The sequence below is a fragment of the Cetorhinus maximus genome, chromosome 22 (genome assembly GCF_964194155.1).
Source record: "Cetorhinus maximus chromosome 22, sCetMax3.hap1.1, whole genome shotgun sequence".
Classification (NCBI taxonomy): domain Eukaryota; kingdom Metazoa; phylum Chordata; class Chondrichthyes; order Lamniformes; family Cetorhinidae; genus Cetorhinus; species Cetorhinus maximus.
In genome coordinates this window covers 12153445-12179996 of record NC_135900.1, presented here as the reverse complement: position 1 = coordinate 12179996, position 26552 = coordinate 12153445, and the positions used below count along the sequence as shown (strand labels likewise).

Sequence of the window (26552 nt, the reverse complement as noted above, 5' to 3'; positions counted from 1 at the left end):
GGTGTAGATCAGTGAGCACAGAAGGTGAGAGAGGATGGCGTAAGTTGAGAAATGGGTGGCAGTGTTTTGGATGACCTCGAGATTATGGAGGGTAGATTATGGGAGACTAGCCAGGAGTGCATTGGAATATCAAGTGTGGAGGTAATGAAGGCGTGAATGAGGGTTTCAGCAGCGGATGAGCTGAAACAGAGGTGATGTTGGGTAATGCTAAGGACGGGGAATTAGGCAGTATAGTGATGGTGCGAATAAGGTCAGGAGCTCATCTTGGGGTCAAATGTGACACCAAGGTCACGAACAGAATAGTTTAATCTCAGGGGTTGGATGGAGTTGTTGGCTTGGGAATGAAGTTTGGAGCAGGTTCTAAAAACATTGGCTTCAGTCTTCCCAACATTTAGACTTGCATTTATTATAGTGCCTTTCATACCCACAGGACATCCCAAAGCACTTGACAGCCATTTGAAGAGTGTAGTCACTGTTGTAACATAGGAAACATAGCAACCAATTTGAACACGGCAAGCTCCCACAAACAACAATAAGATAAACCATCAGTCTGTTTTCGTGTTGTTGGTTAAGGGATAAATATTGACCAGGACATCAGAGAGACCTCAGCCGCTGCTCTTCAACATAGTGCTACAAGATATTTTATATTCACCTAAGAGGGCAAAAAGGCCCTTGGTTTAACATATCAGCTGAAAAACAGCACCTCTGACACTGCAGCACACTCTCGGTACTGCATTGAGTGCCAATTTTTTGAATTTGAACTCCAGTCTCTGGAGAAAGAAGTATTTTTTTTTACAAAATAAATCCATGTTGGAGGTCAAATTTTATGGCAGCCAGCTCCTCTCGGCCATCTCCAAATTAAATCCGTGCATATTCAAAAAATGCCTTTGCTTGCACCATTTGCAAAACCTTGATAAATTACCAGCAGTTAACCAGCTCTGAGTGACAGGGTACTGCGAAGTCCTTTTAACCGCATGACACTGTATCTAAATAGCACCAATGCAGGTCTGTCTGTAAAGTGGTTCCAAATTGCTGATGTGCACGCTTTTTTTTTACTCAGTGGCTATTCTGAGGAGTAACTTTAATTTGATAATTGCCATTGAAGCCTAGGTTCATAGCATGCAGTAAAGAAGGATAGAAACAAAATGATAAATGCTCCCCTGTCAATAGGAGCCTTTGTGTTCTGCTGTGTTATGAAAATTTTATAAGGGAAGCAATTGTGCCGTTTAGAAATACACGTCAAGTAAAAACGATGAACAGCAAATGGAATTCCTTGTCGGAGAAGAGCATTTTTCTAATTCTTTCGTGGCAAGATCAGCATTTGCTGCCCATGCCCTTGAACTGAGCGGCTTGCTGGTCCAGAGGGCAGTTGAGAGCCAACCACATTGCTGTGGGACCGGAGGAGCCACATGTAGGCCAGACCGGGTAAGGGTGGCAGATTTCCTTCCCTAAAGGGCATCGGTGAACCAGGGATGGGAATTTAACGGTGATCGATGACACCGTTACCGACACCAGCTTTCAATCCCAGAGTTTTATGGATTAATCAAATTTAAATCCCACCAGTTGTCGTGGTGGGATTTGAACCCGTGTCTCCAGAGCATTATCCTTGGCCTCTGGATTATTCGCCCAGCGACACTCCCAGAACTCCGCCATCTCCTCCTTGTTGCCTTAAAGCTGCAGCATTCTACTTCCTGAATGAAGAATGTTGAGGGTGGTGATCTAATCAAGGTGCTGGAAATGTTCAAAGGTTCAATAGGTTAGGTTTGGGGGCTTGGACCTTTCAGAACCCCCCCCCTTGCACAAACATTGTTATGGGGAGAGTGAGCGGATGGGATGAATGGCCTCTTTCTGTATGGTAAGATTCCAAGAACACCGTTATATGTTGGTTTGTCGTTAGGCTGTTCATAAAGTTACTGCTTCTGTGCCTTAGTCCGGCAGGTGTTATGGCAGAGCACAAAAGAAGAGTCAAATACGTACAATCACTAAAAGTTGCACTACAGGTTAGCAAGGCCATTTAAAAAAAAAAACAAATCAACAACTAGTCTTTATTTCCAGAGGATTAGAATTGGAAAGTAGGGACTTTATGCTAAAATTATATCGACCCTTGGTTAGACCACACTTAGAATACTGCATGCAGTTCTGGTCGCTATATAAAGGATATAGCGGCACTCGAGAGTGAGCAGAGATGATCTTACAAAGATGATATCGGTAATGCGTGGGTCTACATATCAGGAAAGCATCAACAGGCCGGGTCTCTTCTCTCTTGAAGAAAGAAGGCTGAGGGAGGTGACCTAATAGAGGCCTTTCAAACGATGAAAGGTTTTGACGGAGCGAATACAGAGAGAATACTTCCTCCTGCAGTAGGGAGCAGAGCCTAGAGGCTTCAATATAAGAAAGTCACCAAGAAATCCAGTAGGGAACTCAGAAGAAACTTCTAGAGCGGGGAGTGTGTGGAGCTCGGTACCACGGGGAGTGGTTGAAATGAATAGTATAGGTGCATTCAAGGGGAAGCCAGACGAGTTTATGAGGGAGAAGGGGCTAGATGGTTGCGATGTTAGATTTAGATGAGAAAATATGGGAGGCGGATCGAGCAGAGCATAAACACTGGCATGGACTGGTTGGGCTGAATGGCCTGTTTCATGCTGTATACCATGTGTAATATTAACTGTGGCAGGGTAAGCAAAACGTGCAGTAAAATTCCAAAGGGAAATCATGGAAGATGAGCAAAGAAATTTGAAATTGGATGATAAAGGGGCCATTGATAATCACCAATCCAGTACATCTAATTAGATTTTATATAAAATATTGTTACGACCGGGATGGGAGGAGTGCTTGAATTATCAGGCTCCACAGGCCGTACCATTAATTTAAGTGTTTAATTTTCTCACCATAATGGTCAATAGTTTACCTGTACTTCTCGTACCCAGAAGAAAAGAGACTCTGAGCAGCTTCTTTCAAAAAGCAAACTAACATTACAACTTATTGAATACACTGTGGAGGGACACTGGGGTAAATTTTCGGAGACACCATTCTCAGTGTGTTTTGTACCGAAGGTTTGATCGCTAAAATTACGCTGTTCCCAATTTTCTGTTCATTTAAATTCAGGAAACAGAATTTTTTCAAAATTTATCCTGGCTCTTCTGCCTCGCTGCTACCACCCCCCCCCCCAAAAAACAAATAATTGTAGGGGAAACATTTTATCAACATCTACTAACAGATATATTAAAAGCCTAAAAGTACCACCGCACCTGTCTAAGAACATTAAAAGGGACTTTAATTAAACATTAAAAATAATAATAATTAGGGAAAGGAATTAACTGATGGTGGTATTTTATGTGAAAGCCATGGATGAGTAATTAAAATGCATCTGATTCAAACAGGGCTGGTGCTGATGCAAGAGTATTAGGAGGATCAGTATTCAGCCTTAAGCCCACGCCTGCACAATTAACTTTTGAAAATGAATATTGTGCATTAGCATGATAATAACTCTGCATTTATAATTACAGATTTATTTTACATGAAAAAGGCAAATATTATAATACTAATTGTACATTCTCATTGTTCTACGCTTTTCACAGGATTACGTACTGGAAGAAATGCACATTGTGTAATATGGCTCACGTGATGTAATGCTATGTTCCTGCAACAGTTACTAGATGACTTTATGGCAATTTACCCAATCGTTAATCAATACAATAGAGTGGGCTAGATTAAATTACATTCTTCAACACTATTTCCTGGTTTGCAGTCTTGGAATAGTCATGTAGAAGTTAAAAACTGTTGCATAAACAGAATGAATGCAATATGAAATTTTGGGAAAGACTGCAATGTAAATACATAGGAATCTTTGTGCGTGTCAGTATATGTTGATGTATATAGTAGATCTAGACCCACTGCAGAAGTCTGTTTGTTTACTTACGTCATTTCATGAATAGTTCATTCAATGTATGCCACCCACCCCACCACACCCTTCCCACGTTTTGCAGCTCCAGGTGAGCACCTCGTTTGCCTAGTGGTTACACAGGCCCTGGATTCTAAGCTTTCTTGGATTTGTAATTCTGGGTATTTCTTACCAACAGGAAGATTTCCAGCTCTAACGCTGAGGTGACCATTCTCTCTGTGACTGTAGGCCAAATGTTGAGTTTTTATTTTAACTAGAGGTTTAACTGCAACTTGAAGGCTCCTTTGCGATACCAGAGAAATAAATTTGTGGGGTGCTTGTTTAGGTAAAATAGTTCCCTCATTCCCTCAAGTCAGAAGGCTTCTTTTTTTAAAAAAATTTGCTTGTCCTGAAGAAAATGACCTTCGGTACTGCAACAGCACCAAGTAATGTGGTTTTAAACTCCCAATTGTTAAGAGTCCCGATGCGGATTTGGGTTTGAATTTTAATGCCACCTCTTTCTCTCTCTCTCTCGCTTTCTTGCTGTGTTAGTGCTGTGACCTGGGGTATCATGCTAGCCTAAACAGAGCCCTGAGGACGTTCCTGTCCGCTGAATACAACCTGGAGACATCCAGGCATGAGGGTCTGGACATCATAGAGAACGCTGTCGACAACTTGGACCCTCGTAGCGACAAGCAGCGGTTTATGGAGATGTACCACACAGCCTTCTGCCCACCGGTGAAATTTGACTTCCAGCCCCACATGGGTGATGAGGTAGGCCCAGAGTGCTGCAGGACAGTTTTACACTCATCTTCCATACGGCTAATGGTATCTCTTCGTTTTTCTATGAACGGCCCACCCATGAAACCGAGTTCTTGATTGAAGCAAAACGCTGCGGGTGCTGGGAACCTGAAACAAAAACAGAAAATGCTGGGAAAAACTCAGCAGGTCCAACAGCATCAGAAGAAGGGTCATACGAACATGACATGTTAACTCCATTTCTCTTTCCACAGATGCTGCCAGACCTGCTGAGTTTTTCCAGCATTTTCTGTTTTTGCTCTTGATTCAAGACTTATTGTTAGACAGGGGTTGTACTGTGCAAGATGAAGCTGGGATTGCTCTCCCTGGAGCAGAGAATGTTAAGGAGGAGATTTGGCAGAAGTGTTCAAGAGCATAAAAATGGAAAGGCTTCTATTTATATAACGCCTTTCTTGAGCTCAGGATGTCACATAGGTTTTGATAGAATAAAGAATAAACAGTTTCCAGAAGCAGAATTGTCAATAACCAGAGGTAATGAATTCAAGGTGACTAGAGAAGGAACTTTTTTTAAGCAGCAAATTGTTATCTGGACTGTGTTACCTAAAAGGGATGTGAAAGCAGATTCAATATAACATTCAAAAGGGAATCGGATAACTATGTGAAGGGAGAAAATGAGCAGAGCTATAGGGAAAGAGCCGGGAGTGGGACTAATTGGATAGCTCCTTCAAAGAACTGGCACAGGCACAATGGGCCGAATGGCCTCCTCCTGTGCTTTGTTATACTGAGCTACGTGGCTGAGAAGTCACAGAGCTGCCCCCCCCTCCACTTCAGATCCACCAAACGCTGCTGGAAAGCTGCGGTTTCAAAACTCCTTACCAAGTGGGCCAATCGAGCAACTTTAACCTCTCCCTGACAGGGAGGTACAGGGGAAAACCCCCTGCCGAGGTACAGGGGAAACCCCCCTGCCCTAGAACCAGAACGCCGTGCGCCAGTATGCGGGGCATTCCCGGAGGCGCACAACCAGCAGCAGGAGAGCCTGCCCAGGATATGTTTGTCGGGCGACCTTCCACTGACCCGATGGGCTTGGCGGGATCAGGGTTGGAGGTCACTGGCAAGCTCGTTCCAGGGAATCACAGACCCATGGGGTTTCCTTTCGTCAGGCCGGGGTTTTTTCTGCATTGGCGGGGCAAGCAACCGGACAGTCACCTGCTATTTTCATTATGATGTGCAGAAAGTTGAAGGTGGCAGGGCAGATTGAGAAAGCTTACGGGATCCTGGGCTTTTATAGATAGAGGCATAGAGTTCAATAGCAAGGAAGTTATGGTGAAACTTTATAAAATACTGGTTCTGCCACATCCAATCCTGGGCACTATTACTTAGGGAGGATATTAAGACATTAGAGAGGGCATAGAAAAAGTTTACAAGAACAGTTCCAGGGATGAGGGACTTCAGTTACATGGATAGACTGGAGACATTGGGGACTGTTCGTCTTAGAGAAGAGGAGGTTGAGAGGAGATTTGATGGAGGTGCTCAAAATCATGATTTGGGGGAGGGAGGGGGTCTAGTCAGAGCAGATAGGGAGAAATAGTTCCCATTGGCAGAGGGGTCAAGAGCCAGAGGACACCAAGTTATGGTGATTGGTGAAAGAAGCTATGACAACATGTGGAAAAACATTTTAACGCAGCAGATGGTTAGAATATGGATTGCACTGCCGGAGTTTGGGCAGGAGGCAGATTCAATCATGGCTTTTGAAAGGATATCGAATAATTATCTGAAGCGTGAAAAGATTGCAGGCCTATAGGGAAAAGACAGGAGAGTGAAACTAGCTAAATTACTCATGTAGCGAGCTAGCTCAAGACATGATGGGCCAAATAGCTTACTTGATTAAGTATACCTTAACTCTGCACGTACAGCTTGGCTGCGCAGTGGCTTAATTTTGCAGTGGTCCTGCAGTCATAGTGTAAACGCAGCCTGAATCCAGAGTCCAAGCCCAGTCTAACTGCAGGGATAAGTGGGGTGAGAACCCCTTGAGGGTGTAATCTCGCTCCACTTTACTTCTGAGTCAATTCGGGCCCAAAATTCTTGATTTACCACAGACTCCGAGTGGAAAAAGATGCACCCTTGGGTGGCCATTTTTTTCTTACCGACGTGACCCGAGTCCGTTGAGACCGCTTTCGCTAAAGAATGTGCCTCTTTAAAAGCAAGCGGTTACACGTTCTGCGTTGCGTTTTGGAGCCTAGTTATTGTGTTGCCAGCTTTCTTGTTGTGTCCCATCAATATTCTGCTTTACACAACTCGTGTTTAGAAAATGAAATCAAAAGCTCATTTCCTGGAAGCTAATAAGTCTTTGAGCTTCAAAGTGGAACATAAATATTTAAATCTGGGGTTGAAAAAGAGAGGACGCAGCCGATCTATCAAGGAAAAACGTGTCTGGATGTAATTGTCTTGCACTTAACTGAACAAAGTGTAAATTGAACCATACTGACAGCTCCAAAAGCACCAATGAGTCATCGTTTGTCTTGTGTTATTAACCTGCTGGTGATAGTTATGTAAAGGCGACCGTGGATTTTCTTTTAAGTTTTTTATTTAGAAATGGGTTTTTTTTTTGGGGCGTTTATGAGTGGCTGAACAGCCCAGTCTTTCAAAGCTTTTCCGTTGTGAAAGATGTGCCACCCTATATGTAGCCAGGAATGGTGATAGTTTATTTATATAGCAAGCCAGCAGATCACTCCACATCATTTCAGCATCGTCGTAAATGTGAACATAGTCGTGTAGTGGCTACATTACTGGGCTAGTAATCCAGAGGCCTGGACCAATGCTCCAGAGATATGGATTCAAACCCCAAGATGGCAGCTGTGGAAATTTCAATTCAATCAATTAATAAACCTGGAATAGAAGCTAGTCATCAGTAATGATGATCACAAAACTTAGTGCATTGTTGTAAAAGCTCATCTGGCTCTCTAATGTCCTTTGGGGGAGGAAATCTGCCGTCCTTACCTGGTCTGGACTACATGTGACTCCAGACCCACAGCAATGTGGCTGAATCTTAACCGCCCTCTGAAATGGCCGTCCAGCTGTGTCGTACCGCTACAGAAATGTCACGTGGGACTGCAGAGGCTCAAGATGGCGGCTCACCGCCACCTTCCCGAGGGCAGCCAGGGTTGGTCAATAAATGCTGGGCCCAGCCAGCGACGCCCGCGTCCCGAGGACAGATTTTTCAAAAGGCCCCGACCTATCCACCACCCAAAGTGTCTCGCAGGCCCCAGCTCCGACCTGTCAGATGGACTGTTGATATCCGGCCTAGTTAAACACAGGATATATTTTGTCAGCTGCTTTAGCCAACAGTGTTTCCAGGTCGTGTGTGTGTCTGGCATGACAAAACTAAAACTTGCCTTTTCTGTCTCTGGCATTGTGAATTAACCTGCCCTTAAGGCATTTGCACTTGGGATCACTGCAAATTTAACCTTTCCACTGTCAGCCATCCTCATGACCCCTGTATTAAGACTTGAACTGAACTGTGGCTCTTTGCACTGGGAATCAGTTGGGAATGGGCCACTTGAACCTTTTTATTTAAATGTAGAATTCCTACAGCTAGCTGAAAGGGCGACTTTCACTGAACCAATCACACTGGGTCTGGGAGGTGACTCTGCGACCCTATGTCAGCTGTCTCTCTCTCTCTCTCTCTCTCCCCCTCTCAAAACAAGAAAACACTCAACCACACACACAGCTTCATCTGATGTAGATTAATACCACCATAAGGTTAATAAAGCCGAGATAAATTGATTTTGAAGTCAGTGAAGTGAAATTCGAAGTCACACAGACTCGAAACGTTAACTCTGTTTCGCTCTTCACAGATGCTGCCAGACTTGCTGAGCTTTTCCAGCATTTTCTGGTTTTGTTTCAGATTTCCTACAGTAATTTGCTTTTAAATTGATTTTTGATGAAGTGAGCCACACAGACAGCTTTTAGGTATATTTACCAGGAGACGCGGGGTTTGATTCTGTGGCTAAATACACAGTTCAGTTTGAAACAAAACCCTTCTTTTGCCCCTGTGTTCAGTGCTGGGTTTACCAGTGTCAGCTGGGGCTCACATGGGTCATTCTACAGTTGGCACAAAAGGGCTAGAGAGAGAGAGAGAGAGAGAGAGAGACGGAAAGAGGAAGGCAGGATTCTTGATCAGTGTTGAATTATCTCTGTTAGGAAATGAATAATTATGGACCTCGGCGAGGGCGGGGCCTCAGGTGAGGGCGGGGCCTGGGGCCGGGCGAGGGCGGGGCCCCCGGGTCCAGGTCCAGGTCCAGTGAAGACTGGGTCCAAATCCGTTTTAATGCTCTCCAGAATCAGATACGCTACCGAGGCTTTGCCTGAAGGACAAAGTCATGAACTGTGACTAGCGCCAGCAAAAATGCCCTTGAAGATCATGCAGGAGTTTTCGGAAGGCAGGGAAGAGAGAACGAACAGTTGGAAAGTGTTTGATTTGCCTGGACGCTTTGGCCAGGATTTTACAGCCCCCCCCCGGGGCGTGTCTTCCGTTCAGTTCGTAACACCCCCGCCAGGTGGGAGGGACCATAAAATCCTGGCCTCTTTAAAGTTTCGTTGGTTAAACAATATTATTGGAGCCTGATGGGTGAAACTTTGCTTCTCTTGCTAGGTGTGCCAGGTTAGTGCTCAGCAACCCGTGCAGGCTGAGTTAATGCTCAGATATCAACAGCTGCAGTCCAGGCTGACAACGCTGAAGATCGAGAATGAGGAGGTAGGTTATTGCCATCAGCTGAGGTAAATGTCGAGGCATTTTTTTTTGCGTATTGTTTTATTACCTTTGTGTCTTTTTTAATAAACTTAATCCAACAGTGAGTACCGAAATTCCCTTCAGGAATTATCTGTTCACATGGAAAAAGCTGCTTCTTTAAAAATTAAGACAATATTCCGAACTCTTCCAGCATGTTTTGCAAACTCAACTTAATTGAAGACATCTGGGGAGATGGCCCAAGGTTTGTTCTGAACAGGGGCTCTGATTTTCTGTCGGTTGCCAATTTTAGCAAGGGATATAGACCGGAGTATGGAACTTCTTCTGGAAATGAGGAAACAATGGGCAAGATATTGTGCATTGTTGGTTTGTACGGACTCTGAGTGGGTTGGATCTGGTTGGAATTCTGTAAAATTATCACTTGGACTCTAATTTTCCAGATGTTTTCTGTTAAAGCTACAATTTGTAAATGTACACATGGGACTAGGAGATGGAAATTCCAAATTGTCGGAAAAGTCTGCCTTCAAACATTATGACCTCCCTTAATTTTCATCATCCCGATGGTATTGTGGCAATTTTTTTCCTGCTTTTTTTTTTATTTTGCCTCTCCTTTAAAAGGCTATTTCTGCCCCTCTCTTTCTCTCTCTATCTTTTTCTCTCCTTTCTCTCCTTTCTCTCCTTACTCTCCTTTCTCTCTTTCTCTCTTTCTCTCTTTCATTCTCTTTCGCTTTCATTCTTTCTCTCTTTCTCTCTTTCTTTCTCTCTTTCTTTCTTTCTCTCTTTCTTTCTCCCTTTCTTTGTTTCTCCCTTTCTTTCTTTCTCTCTTTCTTTCTCTCCCTTTCTCCCTTTCTCTCCCCCTCTATCTCTTTCTTTCCCCCTCTATCTCTTTCTTTCCCCCTCTATCTCTTTCTTTCCCCCTCTATCTCTTTCTTTCCCCCTCTATCTCTTTCTTTCCCCCTCTATCTCTTCCCCCTCTATCTCTTTCTTTCCCCCTCTATCTCTTTCTTTCCCCCTCTATCTCTTTCTCTTTCTCTCTCTTTCCCTCTCTCTCTTTCCCCCTCTCTCTCTCTCTCTCTCTCTCTGTGTGCAGCTACACTCCAGTCACCACCCAATTCCTTTGATATAAATAAATGCCATGGAACGTTTTCAGAATTGAGAAAGAGTATGACATAAATCTGTCATGTTGCACTGAATCTGCTGAGTGCTGTGCTTTGCCTTCAGAGCAGAAGGTTACAGATTCAAGCTCGCCCCCAGGGACTTGCTTTCAGCTCTTAATAGCAACACACCCTTAATAGTTTTCTCTGCTGTTGGAGGAATATCCTTTGGGCGATAAACACAGGTCCTCGCCCAGCTGTGCCAGAGGACAAGTAAAAACATACAGAAATCTGAAAGAGTTGGAGACAGTTAGAAAAATCCCCTTCCCCAAACCCACTGGCTCCCTTAAAACAAAAATAAGTTGGATCTTTGCACATGTCCTCGTTCAGTGGGGTATCAACCAAACCTTTCAGAGTTTCTAATTTCTTGCCTGGCTCCAAGGATGAGGGGTTGATGTGAAACCAAGTGTCAGTTGGTACCATGCTTGCCCCTGAGTTGATAGATTCAAGTACCGCACCAGGGATTGAGCACGTGGTGGAAATGAATACTTCCCCGCTGTATTGGGGGAGTGCTGCATCTTTTAGTTGAGAAGTTAAAGCAAGGTTCTAGCTGCCTGTTCCAGTGAATGTTATATTTCCCATGGCACTATTGAAAGATGGGCAGAGCCTACTCTTAGCCAACCAGCATCATTAAAAAAAGAAATAGACCGACCATTTATCTCATTGGCGTTTGTGGAACCTTGCTGTGCACAAATTATGCCTGTGTTTGCCTATAATCAGTGACTGCACTTTCTTTACCTATATAACATTGATTGCTTTTTAAAGTGAAGTGATTCTAAGCGATAGAATCATAGAATGGTTGCAGCACAGAAGGAGCCATTCAGCCCTTTGAGCCTATGCTGACGCTCTCTTTATCTCTAAGCGATTGAGCTGGTCCCCCCCTCACTGGCCCTTTTCCTGTAGCCCTTCAAATTTTTTTCCTTCAAGTACTTACCTAATTTCCTTCTAAAAACCACAACTGCATCTACCTCCACCACCCTTTTAGTCAGTGCATTCCAGATCCTAACCACTCTTTTTTTTTTTTGAAAGGTATTCCTTATGTCCCCTTTGGTTCTTTTGACAATCCCTGTGCCCTCTGGTTCAAAACCGTTCTGCCATTGGGAACAGTTTCTCTCTTTCTGCTCAGTTTAGACCCTTCGTGGTGTCGAACACCTCTATCAAATCTCCCCTCAGCCTGCGCTTCTTTGATGAGAACAACCCCGGTTTCTCCAGCCCCATCCCCGTAACTGAGGTACCTCATCCCTGGAATCATTCTCGTACGCCTTTACTGCACCCCCTCTAAAACCTTCACACCCTTCCTAAAGTGCGGCGCCCAGGATTTATTTGTATCGCGTAGAATGGATGGTTGACAATATGTCTGAGTCTTAGTGTGTGGGTGATACATAACCCAGTGCTGGCAGATTTGTATTCAACGGCCTCTCACACATTGCTGTTGCCACAAAAACTTGCCTTCCCATGTTTTAGTAGCAGGCTGCTTTATGGTTGGGACTTGCAAGAACTCGTCCTCCATCTGTGTGTTTCTAATGATTAAAGGACCAGATTTTAAACTTGCTTCAGTGTACATCACAGAAAGTACGGGTGGGAAAAATCCCAGCTGTCTGTCAAATCTCCACACGCACACAAACCTGCCGAACTGAAAATTGGGAATCGGACAAAAACCCGGGCCTTGCCTGAATTGTCACCCGTGTTAAACTGGACAAAAACCACATGTAACCTTCTATGAACTGAAAGAAATTAGCTTAGACGGATCTTGTGGATTTTTTTCCCCCCATCTGGAATGTTACAAAGTAATGTGGCTCTTTGGCGTTTGTTTAGCTTTTCTGTGCTCTTGCTTTTAAAACCTGCACCATATTGGGAGGCAGTCGGCTACCAGCTAGTCTGAATTGGGAGCAGTCTCAGTCACAAGCCCCACACCAGCACTTGGGCACATCATCACCCAGGCTGAGACTAAATGTGCCATCTCGCCTATGAGACATTAACTCCACAGCCTTTGTGCACCCAACACCCGAACACTCCCTCCGCTGTCTTTCAACTCCGGTTCATTTGTGGGTGGGGGGGGGGAGGGGGAGGTGGAGAGGAAGCTCCCTTCCGTCCCATACAGCTGAATTCTCAAACTCTGTACTGCCCAGTTTTGGCCCTTGTTTCTCCAAGGTGCCTCTACCTGTCAATTTGCTCAGCCACTCCATCCCCCTCCACCTTTTTTCAATGCTATTGTCCCCAGTGAAGCCATCGTATCTCAACCGCTTCTACTCCCCTACAGCCTCCACCATCATTCCCCCTAGCCCAGGGGCTTAAAACGTTTAGTGGTTTCCCTCTCCTCGGGCCTTGCCCCACCTCAGAATCCATTGCCCTTAATTATGCTTCTGTGAAGCACTTGAGGACGTTCTTTGACATGGAGCATGTTGCATAATTGCAAATTGTGCCCTTGTCCTTAAAGATCCCGGGGCACTATTTGAAGTAAAGCACAAACCAGTTGGCTGTATTACATAAGAGCAGAAGAAGGAGGAGCAGGAGTGGGCCAAATGGCTTCTCGAGCCTGTTCCGCCATTCAATAAAATCATGGCTGATCTTCCACCTCAACTGCACTTTTCCGTCCTATTCTCATATCCTTTGATTCCTCTAGTGTCCAAAAATCCATCAATCTTCTTCGTAAATAAACTCGACAACAGAGCAGCTTGTGGTAGAGAATTCCAAGGGCTCGCAACCCTGTGAATGAAGAAATTTCGCCTTATCCCAGCCTGAAATGGCCAACCCCTTATCCTGAGATTCTGCCCCCTTAGTTCTAGCCTTTCCAGCCAGGGAGAAACTACCTCTTGGCACTCTAGTCCTAGCTGTCGAGCACTCTAACAACAATGACCACACTTCGAAAGGAATTCATTGGCGGCTGGGCGAGTTGGGAGGCGAAAGGCATCGCACGACTGCAAGCCCTTTCAATTTTTTGTTTTAAGGTTAAAAAGACGATGGAAGCAACTCTGCAGACGATACAAGACATGGTAACCATCGAGGATTATGACGTCTCAGAGTGTTTCCAGCACAGCCGGTCGACAGAGTCTGTCAAATCCACAGTGTCGGAAACCTACTTGAGCAAACCCAGCATCGCGAAGAGACGAGCCAATCAGCAGGAGACGGAGCAGTTCTATTTCATGGTATGTATCCTGCCAGTTGTGCTGCGCGAAGTGATCAGAATGTAGGCTTCTCGCATCAGTTTGCGTAAAATTCACCGACTCTTGTCCTCAACAGAAATTTAAGGAATACCTCGAGGGCAGCAATCTTATCATGAAGCTGCAAGCAAAGCACGACTTGTTACACCGGACCCTGGGAGAAGGTAAATCATTTTTGAGTAGACCTACAGATCTTTCTCGCTCTTTCTCAAGCCTCCTTTTACGCTGGTTGAGTGCCACCAGCTCCCAATGCCCGGGTCTCCCACGCCCACCAGCAGCCTCAACGCCAAAGTGCCAGATACATCAAGGCTCCGTTTTGTTTTTTTAAAGCAAGTCTTCCCAAGGTTGCTCTTAAGTTGCATCTGTGAAAATTATATAAGAACAGGAGGAGGCCATTCAGCCCCTCGAGCTTGTTCCACCATTTCATTAGATTTTTTAAAAAATTATTCTTTCATGGGACATGGGCGTCGCTGGCAAGGCCAACATTTGTTGCCCATCCCTAATTGCCCTTGAATTGAGTGGGTTTGGTAGGCCATTTGAGGGCAGTTAAGAGGCAACCACATTGTTGTGGATCTGGAGCCACACGTAGGCCAGACCAGGTAAGGATGGCAGATTTCCTTCCCTAAAGTGAACCAGATGGGTTTTTACAACAACCGATGATAGGTTCATGGTCACCGTGGACTATCTTTACGATTCCAGATATTTTTAATTAAATGAATTTACCAGCTGCCGCTGTGAGATTGAACCCGTGCGCCCAAGAGGGTCAGGCTGGGACACGAGTCCAGTGACATTACCACTCCTCCACCATCGCCCCATGGCTGATCTTTATCTCAGCTCCAGTTACCCATATCCATTCCATATCCTTTATCAAACAAAAATCTATCTATTGAAATTTTCAGTTGACTTCCCCCAGCCTCAGCAGCCTTTTGAGGGTTGTGGTGGGGAGGTAGGGGGGAGAGAGAGTTTCAGATTTCCACTACACTTTGTTTGTGGAAGTGCTTCGTGACGTCACCTCTGAACAAGCTCATTCTAAAGCTGCGGCTATGCCCCCTTGTTTTTGACTCCCCCAACCCGAGGAAATAGTTTCTGTCAAATCCGTAACCATTGTAAACGTCTCAATTAGATCCCCACCTCCCCCCCCCCCCTCAATTTGGTCTTGCACACTCGAGGGATTACATGCCAAGTATTGGGGCCAGTCACAAGAATGTGCCCTCTAAAGCCAATTTAAAAGCAGCTTTACATTTTTAACAACTCCGCTTACTCTTGCTGTAACACACAGCGTTTATGACAGCAGGTTTCGTATATGTTTTTACCCTGTGGGCTGAAGTGTGATTTTTTTGCCTGAATAAAACACAGCTGAAAAGATATTTGCCGAGTGGCATTTTTTTCCCATTCAATTTAGAAAATGAGCAACCCTCAATTGTTTATTACATTGTATTAAATTCTATTGGTGCAGTTGGGCATTTCGAAGCAGGAGAGATTAACAGGTTTGGGTGTGATGTAGTGCATTGACTGGCCATGATTAAATTGCATTTAATAATATATGTTTACAGGCATGTCATATTTCTCTCTCTTTTAAACAGCACTTTTTGCAACACCTTTGGCTAAAAAGATAGCATCTCTGTTAACTTCAGATAATTTCTCAGCTTTGTTATCATCTCATCAAAGCTGTTGCTCTTGAGTAGCGATTTAAATTATACAGCACTATATTTAAGTTGACATCTCAAAGCCTGACTTCTTAATGTGGTTAACAGGAAGGAAGGCCTCAGCTAGTCACTCTGTCTCTGTAGGACCCTCTTTCCTGCAGCTTCCTGTGCCCCCTACACAACTCCATAAACAAAATCTTTTTCCTTTTTCCTTTAGGCCAGAAGAGTGACTTCATGACCACAAGGTAGGGAAAAGTTCAGTCAATTTTTTGGGGAAAATTTAAAATTGTCTGTCTGTGAGCGCACATGTCTGTGCATGTGTCTGTGTATGTCTGCGAGCACACGTGCGTGTATGCTTATGCGCGCACATGTCTACACGTGTTTGTGAGCGCGCACATGTGGCTGTGCGCATGCGCGTGTCAGCGTGTGCCTGTGAGCACGCATGTGTCTGTGTATGTGTGTGTCCAAGTCTGTGTGTGCATGTCAGCAGCTGTGTGTGCATCTGTCAGCGTGTGCACGTGTCTGCGAGCTGTTCTGTGCTTGTGTCCTCATGTGTGCATGTGTACATGTACTTGCTATCTCAAGCTTTGTTGAAACTGGGATCGTATACCCAGCTATACTTCATGCTTGATGTATCTGTGCTGCTATTCATAGTACGAAATTACTGGATTTGCAGAAATGCTCAGTTAGTGCTATTAGCAGCAGAGCTTAAAAGAGAGTCTCATGACATTAGCATTCTGCATTGGCTTGGCAGCCACTGATTTACAGTCTCGTGGGAAGGGCTGAAGGCAATCGCTTTGATCTTCCCAATGTTTAATTGTAGGAATTTATGGTTCATCCAGGAATGGATGTCAGACAAGAGGCGGTGTTCCTTGAGAGAGATGCTGGTGAAGCAGAGCTGACTGGCGTCAGTGTCTGTGTGCAACCTGATGTTTTGGATGACATGACCAATATGTAGTTGAGAATTTGGGGAGGAGGGGTTGGAGGTATAAGGATTTAGTCCCTTGAGGGACTCCAAAGATAGCAGTGCTGGGCCAAATAGAGAAGCCATTAATGGTGATTCTCTCACTACGAATAGATGGGTAAGAGTTGAACCAGGTGGGAGTAGTCCCGCTCAATGGAGGAAAGGTGTTAGAGGAAGAGGATAACATGAATATGGGTAGGGACCCCACTGAAAAACAGTCACGTGTCTTCCATTTGGAATGGCCTTTTAGATTTATACCTGCTCACTTAGAGCTCTTTTAGGACACTATATACTAACACTGCGGTATTACAGCAAATGGATCATCATGATCCTCAATAGCCATACTGCCAAGGCCACCTGCCCCTAATCCATTGCTAGACAAGGTGCAACCTGGCAACTTGAACAGCCAAATGATCATTAAGTAGAAATCTCTTCTGAGATAGTTGGTATCGTAAAAGGTGAGGAACAATAGTGATGCTAACAAAAATAAAAATACCTGGAAAAACTCAGCAGGTCTGACAGCATCTGCGGAGAGGAACACAGTTAACGTTTCGAGTCCGTATGACTCTTCAACAGAACAGAGGGATCAGAGGGACCTTGGTGTCCATGTCCATCGGTCCCTTAAGGTAGCGGGACAGGTCGATAAGGTGGTTAAGAAAGCAAAAAATAAAAATAGCTGGAAAAACTCTGCAGGTTTGACAGCATCTGCGGAGAGGAGCACAGTTAACGTTTCGAGTCCGTATGACTCTTCAACAGAACTAAGGAAAAATAGAAAAGAGGTGAAATATAAGCTGGTTTAAGGGGGGGTGGGACAAATAGAGCTGGATAGAGGGCCAGTGATAGGTGGAGATTGCCAAAAGATGTCATAGACAAAAGGACAAAGAGGTGTTGACGGTGGTGATATTATCTAAGGTATGTGCTTATAGGTGACATTAAGGGTAGAAAGCAGGACGAGCAAGGTACAGATAGCCCTAGTGGGGGTGGGGTGGGGGGAAGGGATCGAAATAGGCTCATCCTGCTTTCTACCCTTAATGTCACCTATTAGCATATTCCTTAGATAAATCACCACCTTCAACACCTCTTTGCCCTTTTGTCTATGACTCTTCTCTGCCCATTTGACCATCCCGTCTATATCTTCCTGTAGCCCAAGACACTCAACCTCACTGTTAACCACCCGGCCAACCTTTGTGTCATCAGAGATACAAATGTGTGAATTGAGTTGAAATGCAAATCAGGAGAGATTTTACAGCAGGCGGCTGATTCCCTGTCGTCTGTTTTACCCGATAGACCAAAGTCAAAATAAACCCCCAACCTCCGTCCTCTAATTGAGTGTCCCAGCTCTTTGTCTGCGTGGGCCACGTCAATCCTTACCTTTTAGGGGTGGGTTATGAATACAGTTTAAAGCTATATACCCATTCATTTGCGCAAAATTCAAGTTACTGCTGGTAACCGATCTAGGTGCAGTTTAAACAGCCCTCCTCTGGACCCTTCTAGAGATGACATCGTGCTGTTAATCCTTTGTAAAATTGTGACTGGACAAACACCATAACGTTGGAATTTATGTCAGGGAGTAGGGGATGTGGCAGTTTCATTTCATTGTTCCTGACACAAGCTCCAGCGAGTTTGCACCTTCCCCCCCACCTGCCCCCCCACGGAATACCAATGGGTTTACCCTTGAAACACCCCTTCAGGGCCAAGTCCAGTTTTTGCTTTGGATGAGGGATACAGGAGCCAGAACTTTCCGGGTCCCAAACCCACATCTGGGGAGAAACGGTCTCCAGAGCTGGGATTTTCACAGGGGCGCCCCCTCGGTTGCCATGGAGACAGGTTCCCTGTCCAATTAAGGGCAGCAGATGAGCTCGCGAAGCTACAGGGCCAATCAGAGGCCTTCCAGCTTGAGAGAGAGCAGCAGCCTGCAATTGAGGGTAAGTAACGGAGAGGGTGCTTCATCATGGAGGCACCCTGTCACCCACCCTTTTAAAAATTGAAATGAAAAACAAGGAAAGCAGCCTAGGCCGCCACTGCACGGGGGGAGAATCCACCTACAGGGCAGCCTTTAGCCGCACCCACACCCACACCCAGGCAGGCAGGGAGGGCCTGCAGGCCTGCCTGAAGCACTATCGCCACTATCGTCGCACCCCCCCCCTTCACCACCTGCCACTGGGTGCCCACCTCCAGGCTGCTGATCTGCCTCCTACGGTGCCGGGAAAGTGGTAAATCCCAGGCAGCCTCCTGACCGTAAGGCTCTTAATGAACCTAATGGGCTGCCCACCTCGTGCAGCTTTGCCGGGCCCCGCACCCACCTCCCCAAAAATTGCCGACGCTGGTAAAGGCGTTGGGGAACCTGAATGCTGGTCGGCGCAGGTATTTTCGGGCTCTCCATCTTCCACCTCCATTCCTGACCCCGACGGGGCCCAAATATCCTAGAAGGTTTTAAAGTACTTCACTGAGAGATGTGGTAATGTTAGTTCAAAGGACTGATATTGGGCAGACAATACGCCGTCTTCAGTAGACAACTGTCAGATGAGGCAGCAACTGGTGATTGTTTAAACATGAGCTAGTTGGGGAAAATGTAGTCCCCATTCTTGAGAATTCTTGTTATCTGTGACACACCCTTAGATCCAGGTAAAACATTATAAACTTTTTAGCTTTGGTACCACCAATTCTTACACAATGTTTCCTCATTTGACAAGCATTACTATACTTTTATATTGTTTCTCGTCGAGCTCACTAGTTTAACAGAAAAGTAATTGTTTTACAATTCTACCAGCCGCATAAGTTACTAGTAGGAGGGACTTAAGAACAGAAGGCCATTCAGCCCTTCAAGCCCGTTCCACTACTCAATTGGATCAGGACTGATCTGTATCTTAACTCTGTATCTACCGATCTTGATTCAGTGACCCTTGATGCCCTTGTCTAACAAAACTCTCAGTTTTGAAATATTCAATTGACCCTTCAGCCTCAACAGCTTTTTGAGGGGCGGGGGGGCTGAGTTCTAGATTTCCAGAGAGTTCCAGATTTCCACTCTCTGTTGTGCTTCCTGATATCACCCCTGATTGGCCTCGTAATAATTTTAAGAGAATTCCCCTTTCTGTCACGGTATCATTAGCACCTATCCTTGGGTTAAACCACATTTCTCAGGTATTACCTGATGAGGTATTAATGATAAAGATCCCACTCAAAGGATTAATTTGCTTCTGCGCAAAACTCTGATGGGTAACTTGGAGTTGTTGGCTTAATGGCCACGTTGTTAACGGGATATGGGGCAGTTAACGAGTACTCGACTGGACTGACTTAATGGATCTCTTGATTGAATAGAAGGGGCAATTCCTACAGAATGCTCCCCGGTGCTTTGAAAACAGGGTATTTTATAGATTTGTCCTGATGTTAAAGTGTATCTTGACGTCCAACTGCATATTTCCAAATGATTAAAACTTCACGTGCTGGGGTTGCCAGATGTCATGTGGCTGCCGACTCGTTTGAATTCCATGGATAGTTTTTTAATGACATGAACTGTTGATGGTTTAAGCTGCTCCCTGTGACGCACTTTTAAGTGAGATACTTTTTAAGTTGTTTTCAAAACTTTGTTCCATCCTCTTCTCAGGCCTCCAAATGTGCCCCCTAAACCTCAGAAAGCCAGGAAATCCAGGCCCCGTTCAGAATGTAATGCTAAGTTATTTAATGGGGATTTGGAAACGTTCGTCAAGGTACTGGCATAACATGTAATGGTGGTGGAGAGCCTTTTTTTATCTTCATTGGTCTGAACATAATGCACTGTTCCTCAAGTCAAACCTTGCCAAGGGCACGCACATTCGGTTTGCTACTCTTGCCATTTTGGGCATGAATGTTGTCTGTTTGGACCCAGAAGCTTGAGGCACATCATTATGTTCAACTCTACCTTGGGCCCTATCTCTGTATCTGTTTGTAACCTGCTTCCTCGAGTCAAGAATGGAATGCTTTTCCACTTGGTGAAATCGCAAAGATGGATATGTTGGGAGACGTAACCCTTTGAGCTCGATTTAAATTGTAAGCAACTCGATTTGCAGCTGCCCACGTTTCCTCCTCTCCCCCCACCCCCATCCCGACCCTTTGCTAGACAACGTGTACCAAAATGAGATGAATTTGGACATCGTTTCCTGATATTTCTAGCGAGCTTTCAGTCAATGGAGTGACTGACACCTCTGGTTAAATTGCGGATACTCCATAAGCCATGACATCCTTGAACTTGAGGAACCCCCTCTATATTCAAACCTGATCTGATTGCCTACTTTGTCCTTAATCTGAATATAATGGTTTGTTCCTCTAAACTGAGTCAGGGGGAGATTGTTTCTTCAAACCTTCGAAAGAGTGCAAGTAAATTGTCCCTTAAGGAATTCCATTATATTCAAACCACTGGTTGGGGTCCAGGCCTGTATCGTGTACCTCCACTGTATTTGCTGCTGTCTGTCTCACTATTTTCTTTTCGTCCTCCACTCTTAACATTGCTTCTAGCAGAGGACGAAGAAATTCTCACGCCAGAAACCAGGTATAGTGCTTGTGTGAAGCGACTTGGGCTTCGCATCTCTGCCTGGGTTTAAAATGCAGTGAATGCAGAGCAAATTATTAACCAAGAATGTTTGCATCGGTTCAGTGATGAGATTTGTGGCATTACGTAAAATACTACATGATTGGAATCTGTCGCTTTTTAAAAATCAGGCTCAAAACCTCTAAGGCCAGGCCCTGTTACAATAAAAATCCACTTCCGGTTGTGGGATGTCTTGGTTGATCGTTTACTGTGGTTGGGAAGGCACTTGTTCGTTGAGTGTGAAGCCAGGAAAGCAGGCACTTGTATTCCACCAGAAGGGATGTGTTGAGGTGATGGTGATATACTGGATGGAAGGTTGTTTAGAGACCTGAGTGCATCATGTGAGAGAGCTATGCTGTGGCATACATGCTAATCTGCCCTCAGCATGTCTGCTTTGGAAAGAAGCCTGTTGTATGATTTGTGAAGTTCCAAGTGGAAAATGAATCCGGAATGCGCTACGTGGAAAAAAATCCAATAGTAACTTTCAAAAGGGAATGGGGTACATAGGTGAGACATTGCGGGACAAACCAGGAACAAGCAGGGAAAGCGGGTTTAATTGAATAGCTCTTTCAAGGAGCTGGCACAGGCATGATGGGTAAAATAGCCACCTCCTGTGCTCTATGGATTCTATGAATCCCTTCCAATAGAGCCTGAAGTTTGCTGTGCAGAGATTAGAATCAGGCTGGTACAGCACACGCAGACTGCTTCCCCAAGGCACCTTGCAACAGCAGCGGTCATTTCCTGTCTAGAAAAGAGAGGGCAGTGTTAACTCGATCCCAAGCCAGTTGGTGAAGCACGAAAACAGACACTAATACTTTTCTTGGTGATAGGCTTATTTACAGAATGCAGCATTATGTATGACCGCTGCCTACGTACGACCATCCCCAGCAGTCTCTCTTTATAAGTGCTCTAAGTGATCAATTAAACAATGATCTTCACCTGTGTACCTTAATCTAATTAATATAACATTAATAGGCTAAGCAGTGAACTGATAGAGGTCTTTAAAATTAGGAAGGACTTTGATGGGGTCGAGGTAGGGAAAGCGTTTCCAATTTATGGGAGTCCAAAATTAGGGGACATAAATATATAAAGTAATCATTTAAGAAATTCAAGAGAGTCTTCTTTAATTAAAGTGATTAGAATGTGAAACATGATACCACATAGAGCAATTGAAGCGAACAGCATAGATGCATTCAAGGGAAAGCTGGATAGATAAATGGAGAGAGCAATAGATCAGGCGACTGATATGGTTAGATAAAGTAGGGTGTGAGGAGGCTTCTGTGGCGCATAAATATTGATATAGACTTGATGGGCCGAATGGTTCCTTTCTGTGCTGTAGGTTTTATGTCATCCTTTTCAGTGTAAAGGTGCAATGCAGGTTTTATACCATATCTGCGTCCTCCACGTTGAAGACGCAGAAAAGGTAGCTGTGGGGAGGCTGAGGATCTCGAGGCAGATCCAACATTGTGTCTTGTTCTCCCAGAACTTGTGGTTAACGGCGTTGTTGCTGTACCCATGGGTTGGCCACCTTGGCCGCGAAATGGATACATTTGTCCCAAGCGCTAAATGATGGAAAGGGAGGGTCTGTGCCAAGGCAATCAGAATAAAATTGGGACTTCAAACTTTATCTTGGTTCAAGCGACGCCATCTTTCAATTCTGAAAGAGCAAAAGCCATCATACTGCAGTGGCCGCAAATCTGAAATAAAAACAAAAAGATATTGGCAAACGCTCAGCTGGCCAGGCAGCCTCTGCGGAGAGAGAAACTGAGCTAACGTTTCTGGTTGATGACCCTTTGTCAGATAAGTTTTACAAAGTCGGAGGTGGGGGGGAGCTGTTCATTACCAAATGGAGCTGAAAGGAATTGAAAACTGTCCCAGGTCACAGGACTTGTGCAAACATTCAACTTTTACCAAGCTTAATTTTCCTACTTACATTGCTTCTCTTATTAACAAGAATTCTAACCCAAATTTATATGCAAGTTAAGTCAAATAAAAGGAATGTCTGGTATCTCACGCTTTTTCTGACTACAATTATTTGAAGTGCACCTTTTTGAGAAGCCTTATCGTGCAGAGTCCGTTGAGTATAATGTCATCAAGGGAACTGTTGAGACTCGACATTTTTGACAACTGCCATTCAGATATTTATTTCTACGTGTCGTGTTTTGTTATTTTCCTTTCCTCTTGGTCCACCCCACCTTGTGTGGCACATAATTCTCCTGCCATGAGAATGGGCAGTTGCGCCAACCTCTGTTGCTGTGTAGCCCTGTGCCCAGGGGTGCAGCAGGTCAGTCTGAGATGGCCCTTGCTGTGCTTTAGCCTCAGATGTGCAATTGTAGCTCTCCCATCCCTCTTAAACGAAGAGTGACCCAGCCCCAATCGCGAATGTGCCAAGCGGTAAAGCGTGTGCCGACACGCCATGCCCTGTTGATGCCTGGTCAGGTGGGTATCATCGCATTTGCTTCATGAATTCAGATTATTTGCCACTCATATGTTGAGGATAAGATGCCTCATTCAGTGACCAAATCAAGTGGAAATTGTACGTTCCTTCAGTGAGGAGGTGCAATGTTCATAGATGTTGCCCATCAAATGGCTTGAATCTGCCTGAGAAACCAGAACTCCGTACAGTCTATCCTAATTTTAATGAAATAATGGGTGCAGACACTTTTTGTATTGTATTCTGATCAGACCTTATCTCTACAGAGAGTTACAAGCTCCTTAAAATTTGCTTTCCCAGGACTCTGGACAAGCCATTCCTTTGATTGTGGAAAGTTGTGTTCGATTTATCAACCTATATGGTATGTTACTGTTCAGTTCTCCTCAGCTATGAAAGGACATACTTTCCCTAGAGGGAGCGCAATGAAGATTTCACTAGACTGGTTCCTAGGATGAGGGGATGGTCTTATGAGGAGAGATTGAGTGAACTAGACCTATATTTCCTCAGGTTTAGAAGAATGTGAAGTGATCTAATTGAAACATATAACCTGAATTTTCAGAAATGCGGGGGCTCAGCTGACTCCAGCAGCCCCAATGCCATATTACACTCCAACGAGCATTGACTGGCATTAAGGTGGGACTTGTGCTCTCATTCGGGAGGAAGTCCCGCCTTGGAGAGCTGCTGGCCAATTTGATTGGCCAGCAACCCTCCAGTCCCTCCCGGCACAGCGCTGCAGTGGCCAGAAGAGGGACAGCAGGGAGCTGCCTGGCACTAAGCCCCAGGACCCAGAAGACAAGGAATTGGCAGGGGGCCCAGGCTGGGGGCCGGGGGAGGGGGCGGTGTGGCGTCACGAGGGGTGTGATCGGAGTCTCGGGATAGGCCAGAGTGTGGGGGGAGGTCACCATCCCTTATGGGGAGGGTACCCCCAGTCAAAGTTGAGACTGGGCAGGAAACGGCCCATAAACAGCCATTAAATGGCCATTTAAAGCCTTAACCTGGGGAAAGGGCAGGCTCTCCATCTAAGGCCCTGCCCACTCCAGTGTAAAATTGCCCCAAGACCTGGGCGGGTGGGAACCTGGAGGGAATCCCATCCATGCAATTTCACAATCTTCCCCAATCCTCCCCCCGCCCAGCTCCAAACCTGTTGGGGTGATTGGGGGGGCACGTAAAATTCTGGCCATAAAATTCTTTAGAGGCTTTGACAGGGTAAATGCTGAGAAAATGTTTCCCCTAACTGGAGAATTTGGAAAACAAGGTCACAGTCTCAAAGTAAGGGGTTGGCCAGTAGGGCAGAGATGAGGAGAAATTTCTTCACTCAGAGACCATAAGACCATAAGTAGGAGCTGAAGTAGGCCATTCGGCCCATTGAGTCTGCTCCGTCATTCAGTGAGATCGTGGTTGATCTGATAATCTTCAACTCCACTTTCCTGCCTTTTCCCCATAACACTTGATTGCCTTACTATTAAAAATCCGTTTCTCTACACCTTGAATATACTTAACGTATACTTAATGACCCAGCTCCTACAGCGCTCTCTGGTAAAGAATTCCACAGACTGACTACCCTCTGAGAGAAGAAATTCCTCCTCATCTCTGTTTTAAATGGGTGTCCCCTTACTCTGAGATTATGCCCTCTGGTCCTAGACTCTCCCACAAAGGGAAACAACCTCTCAGCATCTACTCTGTCAAGCCCCCTAAGAATCTTGTGTTTGCCTCTCTTTCTTATAAACTCCAATGACTACAGGCCCAACCTACTCAACATCTCAAGAAGATTCCTCCATATGAGGAATCAACCTAGTGAACCTTCTCTTCACTGCCTCCAATGCCAGTATATCTTCTCTTAGATAAGGGGACCAAAACTGTTCACAGGTGTGGTCAAACTAGTGCCTTGTATGGTTTTAGCAAGACTTTCCTATTTTTATACTCCATTACCTTTGAAATAAAGGCCAGCATTCCCTTTGCCTTCCCTATTACCTGGTGAACTTGTATGTTAGCTTTTTGGGACTCATGCACAAGGACTCCCAAATCCCTCTGTGCTACAGCTTTCTGCAGTCTTTCTCCATTTAAATAATATTCAGCTCCTCTATTCTTCCAGCAAAAGTGCAAAGGGAGGTGACTCTTTGGAATTCCCAATCTTAGAGGGCTGCAGATGCTCAGTTGTTGAGTGTAATAAATAAATCAGATCCATAGTTTTTGGGCTTGAAGGGATTTAAGGGATAAAGTTGTGGGAATGAGGAGCTGAGGTAGATCATCAGCCATGGTCTTTGTTGAATGACAGGGCAGGGTCAAAGGGCCAAATAGCCCGATCCAGCTGGTGTTGTCCCCTTGCTGTCCAACATGGTACTCACCAAGTTACCACTATTGTTATAATTTTTTACTGACATGTTTGTCCTGTTGCATTAGCCACAATTGGGACACATTTTCATTTCACTCTCCGCATGCCCTCTGCAGGTCTTCAGCATCAGGGGATCTTTCGAGTGCCTGGATCGCAGGCTGAAGTCAACGATATTAAAAATTCATTTGAGCGAGGTGTGTAATTGCGAATAATTCACTGTGAGGCAGTGCATTAACATCTATACGTCAATATCCTATTTAGCAGGGGGAACCTTTATCCTGGCCTTGCAACGTGTGATTGTCTTCTGCTAGGAAATGTCCCCTGCCCACGATGCTTTAGGGAGATGATTGCTTTTGTAATGACTCCTGCGCCTGGTGAATTGTGTCGGTTTGATTAATGTGACTCATACACCGATGCTTGAATTTTTAAGGTTCCTTTCTCATTTTGACAACTTGCGGTGAGTGGGGGGGGGGGTGTGAAATAAATGATTAGAGAGCACAATGCTGCAAGATTTCTAGTTATGTGTGGAGTGAAAAGCTGCTTGTTGTCTGTGAGGCGGTATTCATTCTATGGTAGGGTAGTTAAGTCTTTGGACTAAAACTGACTTTTATTGTAGACCATTCACCGTTCAAGTACAGTTTATTAATCGAGAGAGGGGTTGGGCCTTTTTACGCTGACCCGTCTAGCAGAATCACATCAACCACTTACTTTCTATCCCACCCAAGTTTGCTTCCCATTGCCTTCAGCTTAGTTGGGGTTAGAGTTTACCCCCCAGGCTGTCGCCATTGAAGTCTTTTTTTTAAAAAAAAGAATCTGCACCTTTGTAGCCCCCTATACAAAAGTGTATTTAACTGTTTTCCTATTTGTCATCAAAGGATTTCTTCATGACTTAAAATAAGACAATACCAACA

The 26552-nt window shown here is 44.9% G+C and overlaps 1 protein-coding gene across 4 annotated transcripts in view; it reads left to right on the top strand.

Annotated features, from left to right (window-relative positions):
• Positions 1-26552, top strand: part of LOC144696481 (SLIT-ROBO Rho GTPase-activating protein 1) — a 248875-nt gene that overhangs the window by 173641 nt on the left and 48682 nt on the right. For 2 of the 4 annotated variants that reach the window (XM_078567810.1, XM_078567811.1), the window contains exons 7-14: positions 4433-4654; positions 9291-9392; positions 13489-13686; positions 13781-13865; positions 15565-15592; positions 19916-20018; positions 23610-23670; positions 25758-25835. In XM_078567810.1, coding sequence (XP_078423936.1) covers positions 4433-4654; positions 9291-9392; positions 13489-13686; positions 13781-13865; positions 15565-15592; positions 19916-20018; positions 23610-23670; positions 25758-25835 — 877 coding nt within the window. Of the gene's footprint in view, positions 1-4432; positions 4655-9290; positions 9393-13488; positions 13687-13780; positions 13866-15564; positions 15593-19915; positions 20019-20802; positions 20837-23609; positions 23671-25757; positions 25836-26552 lie in introns of all 4 variants that reach the window. The other 2 variants (XM_078567814.1, XM_078567812.1) reach the window with 2 other exon arrangements.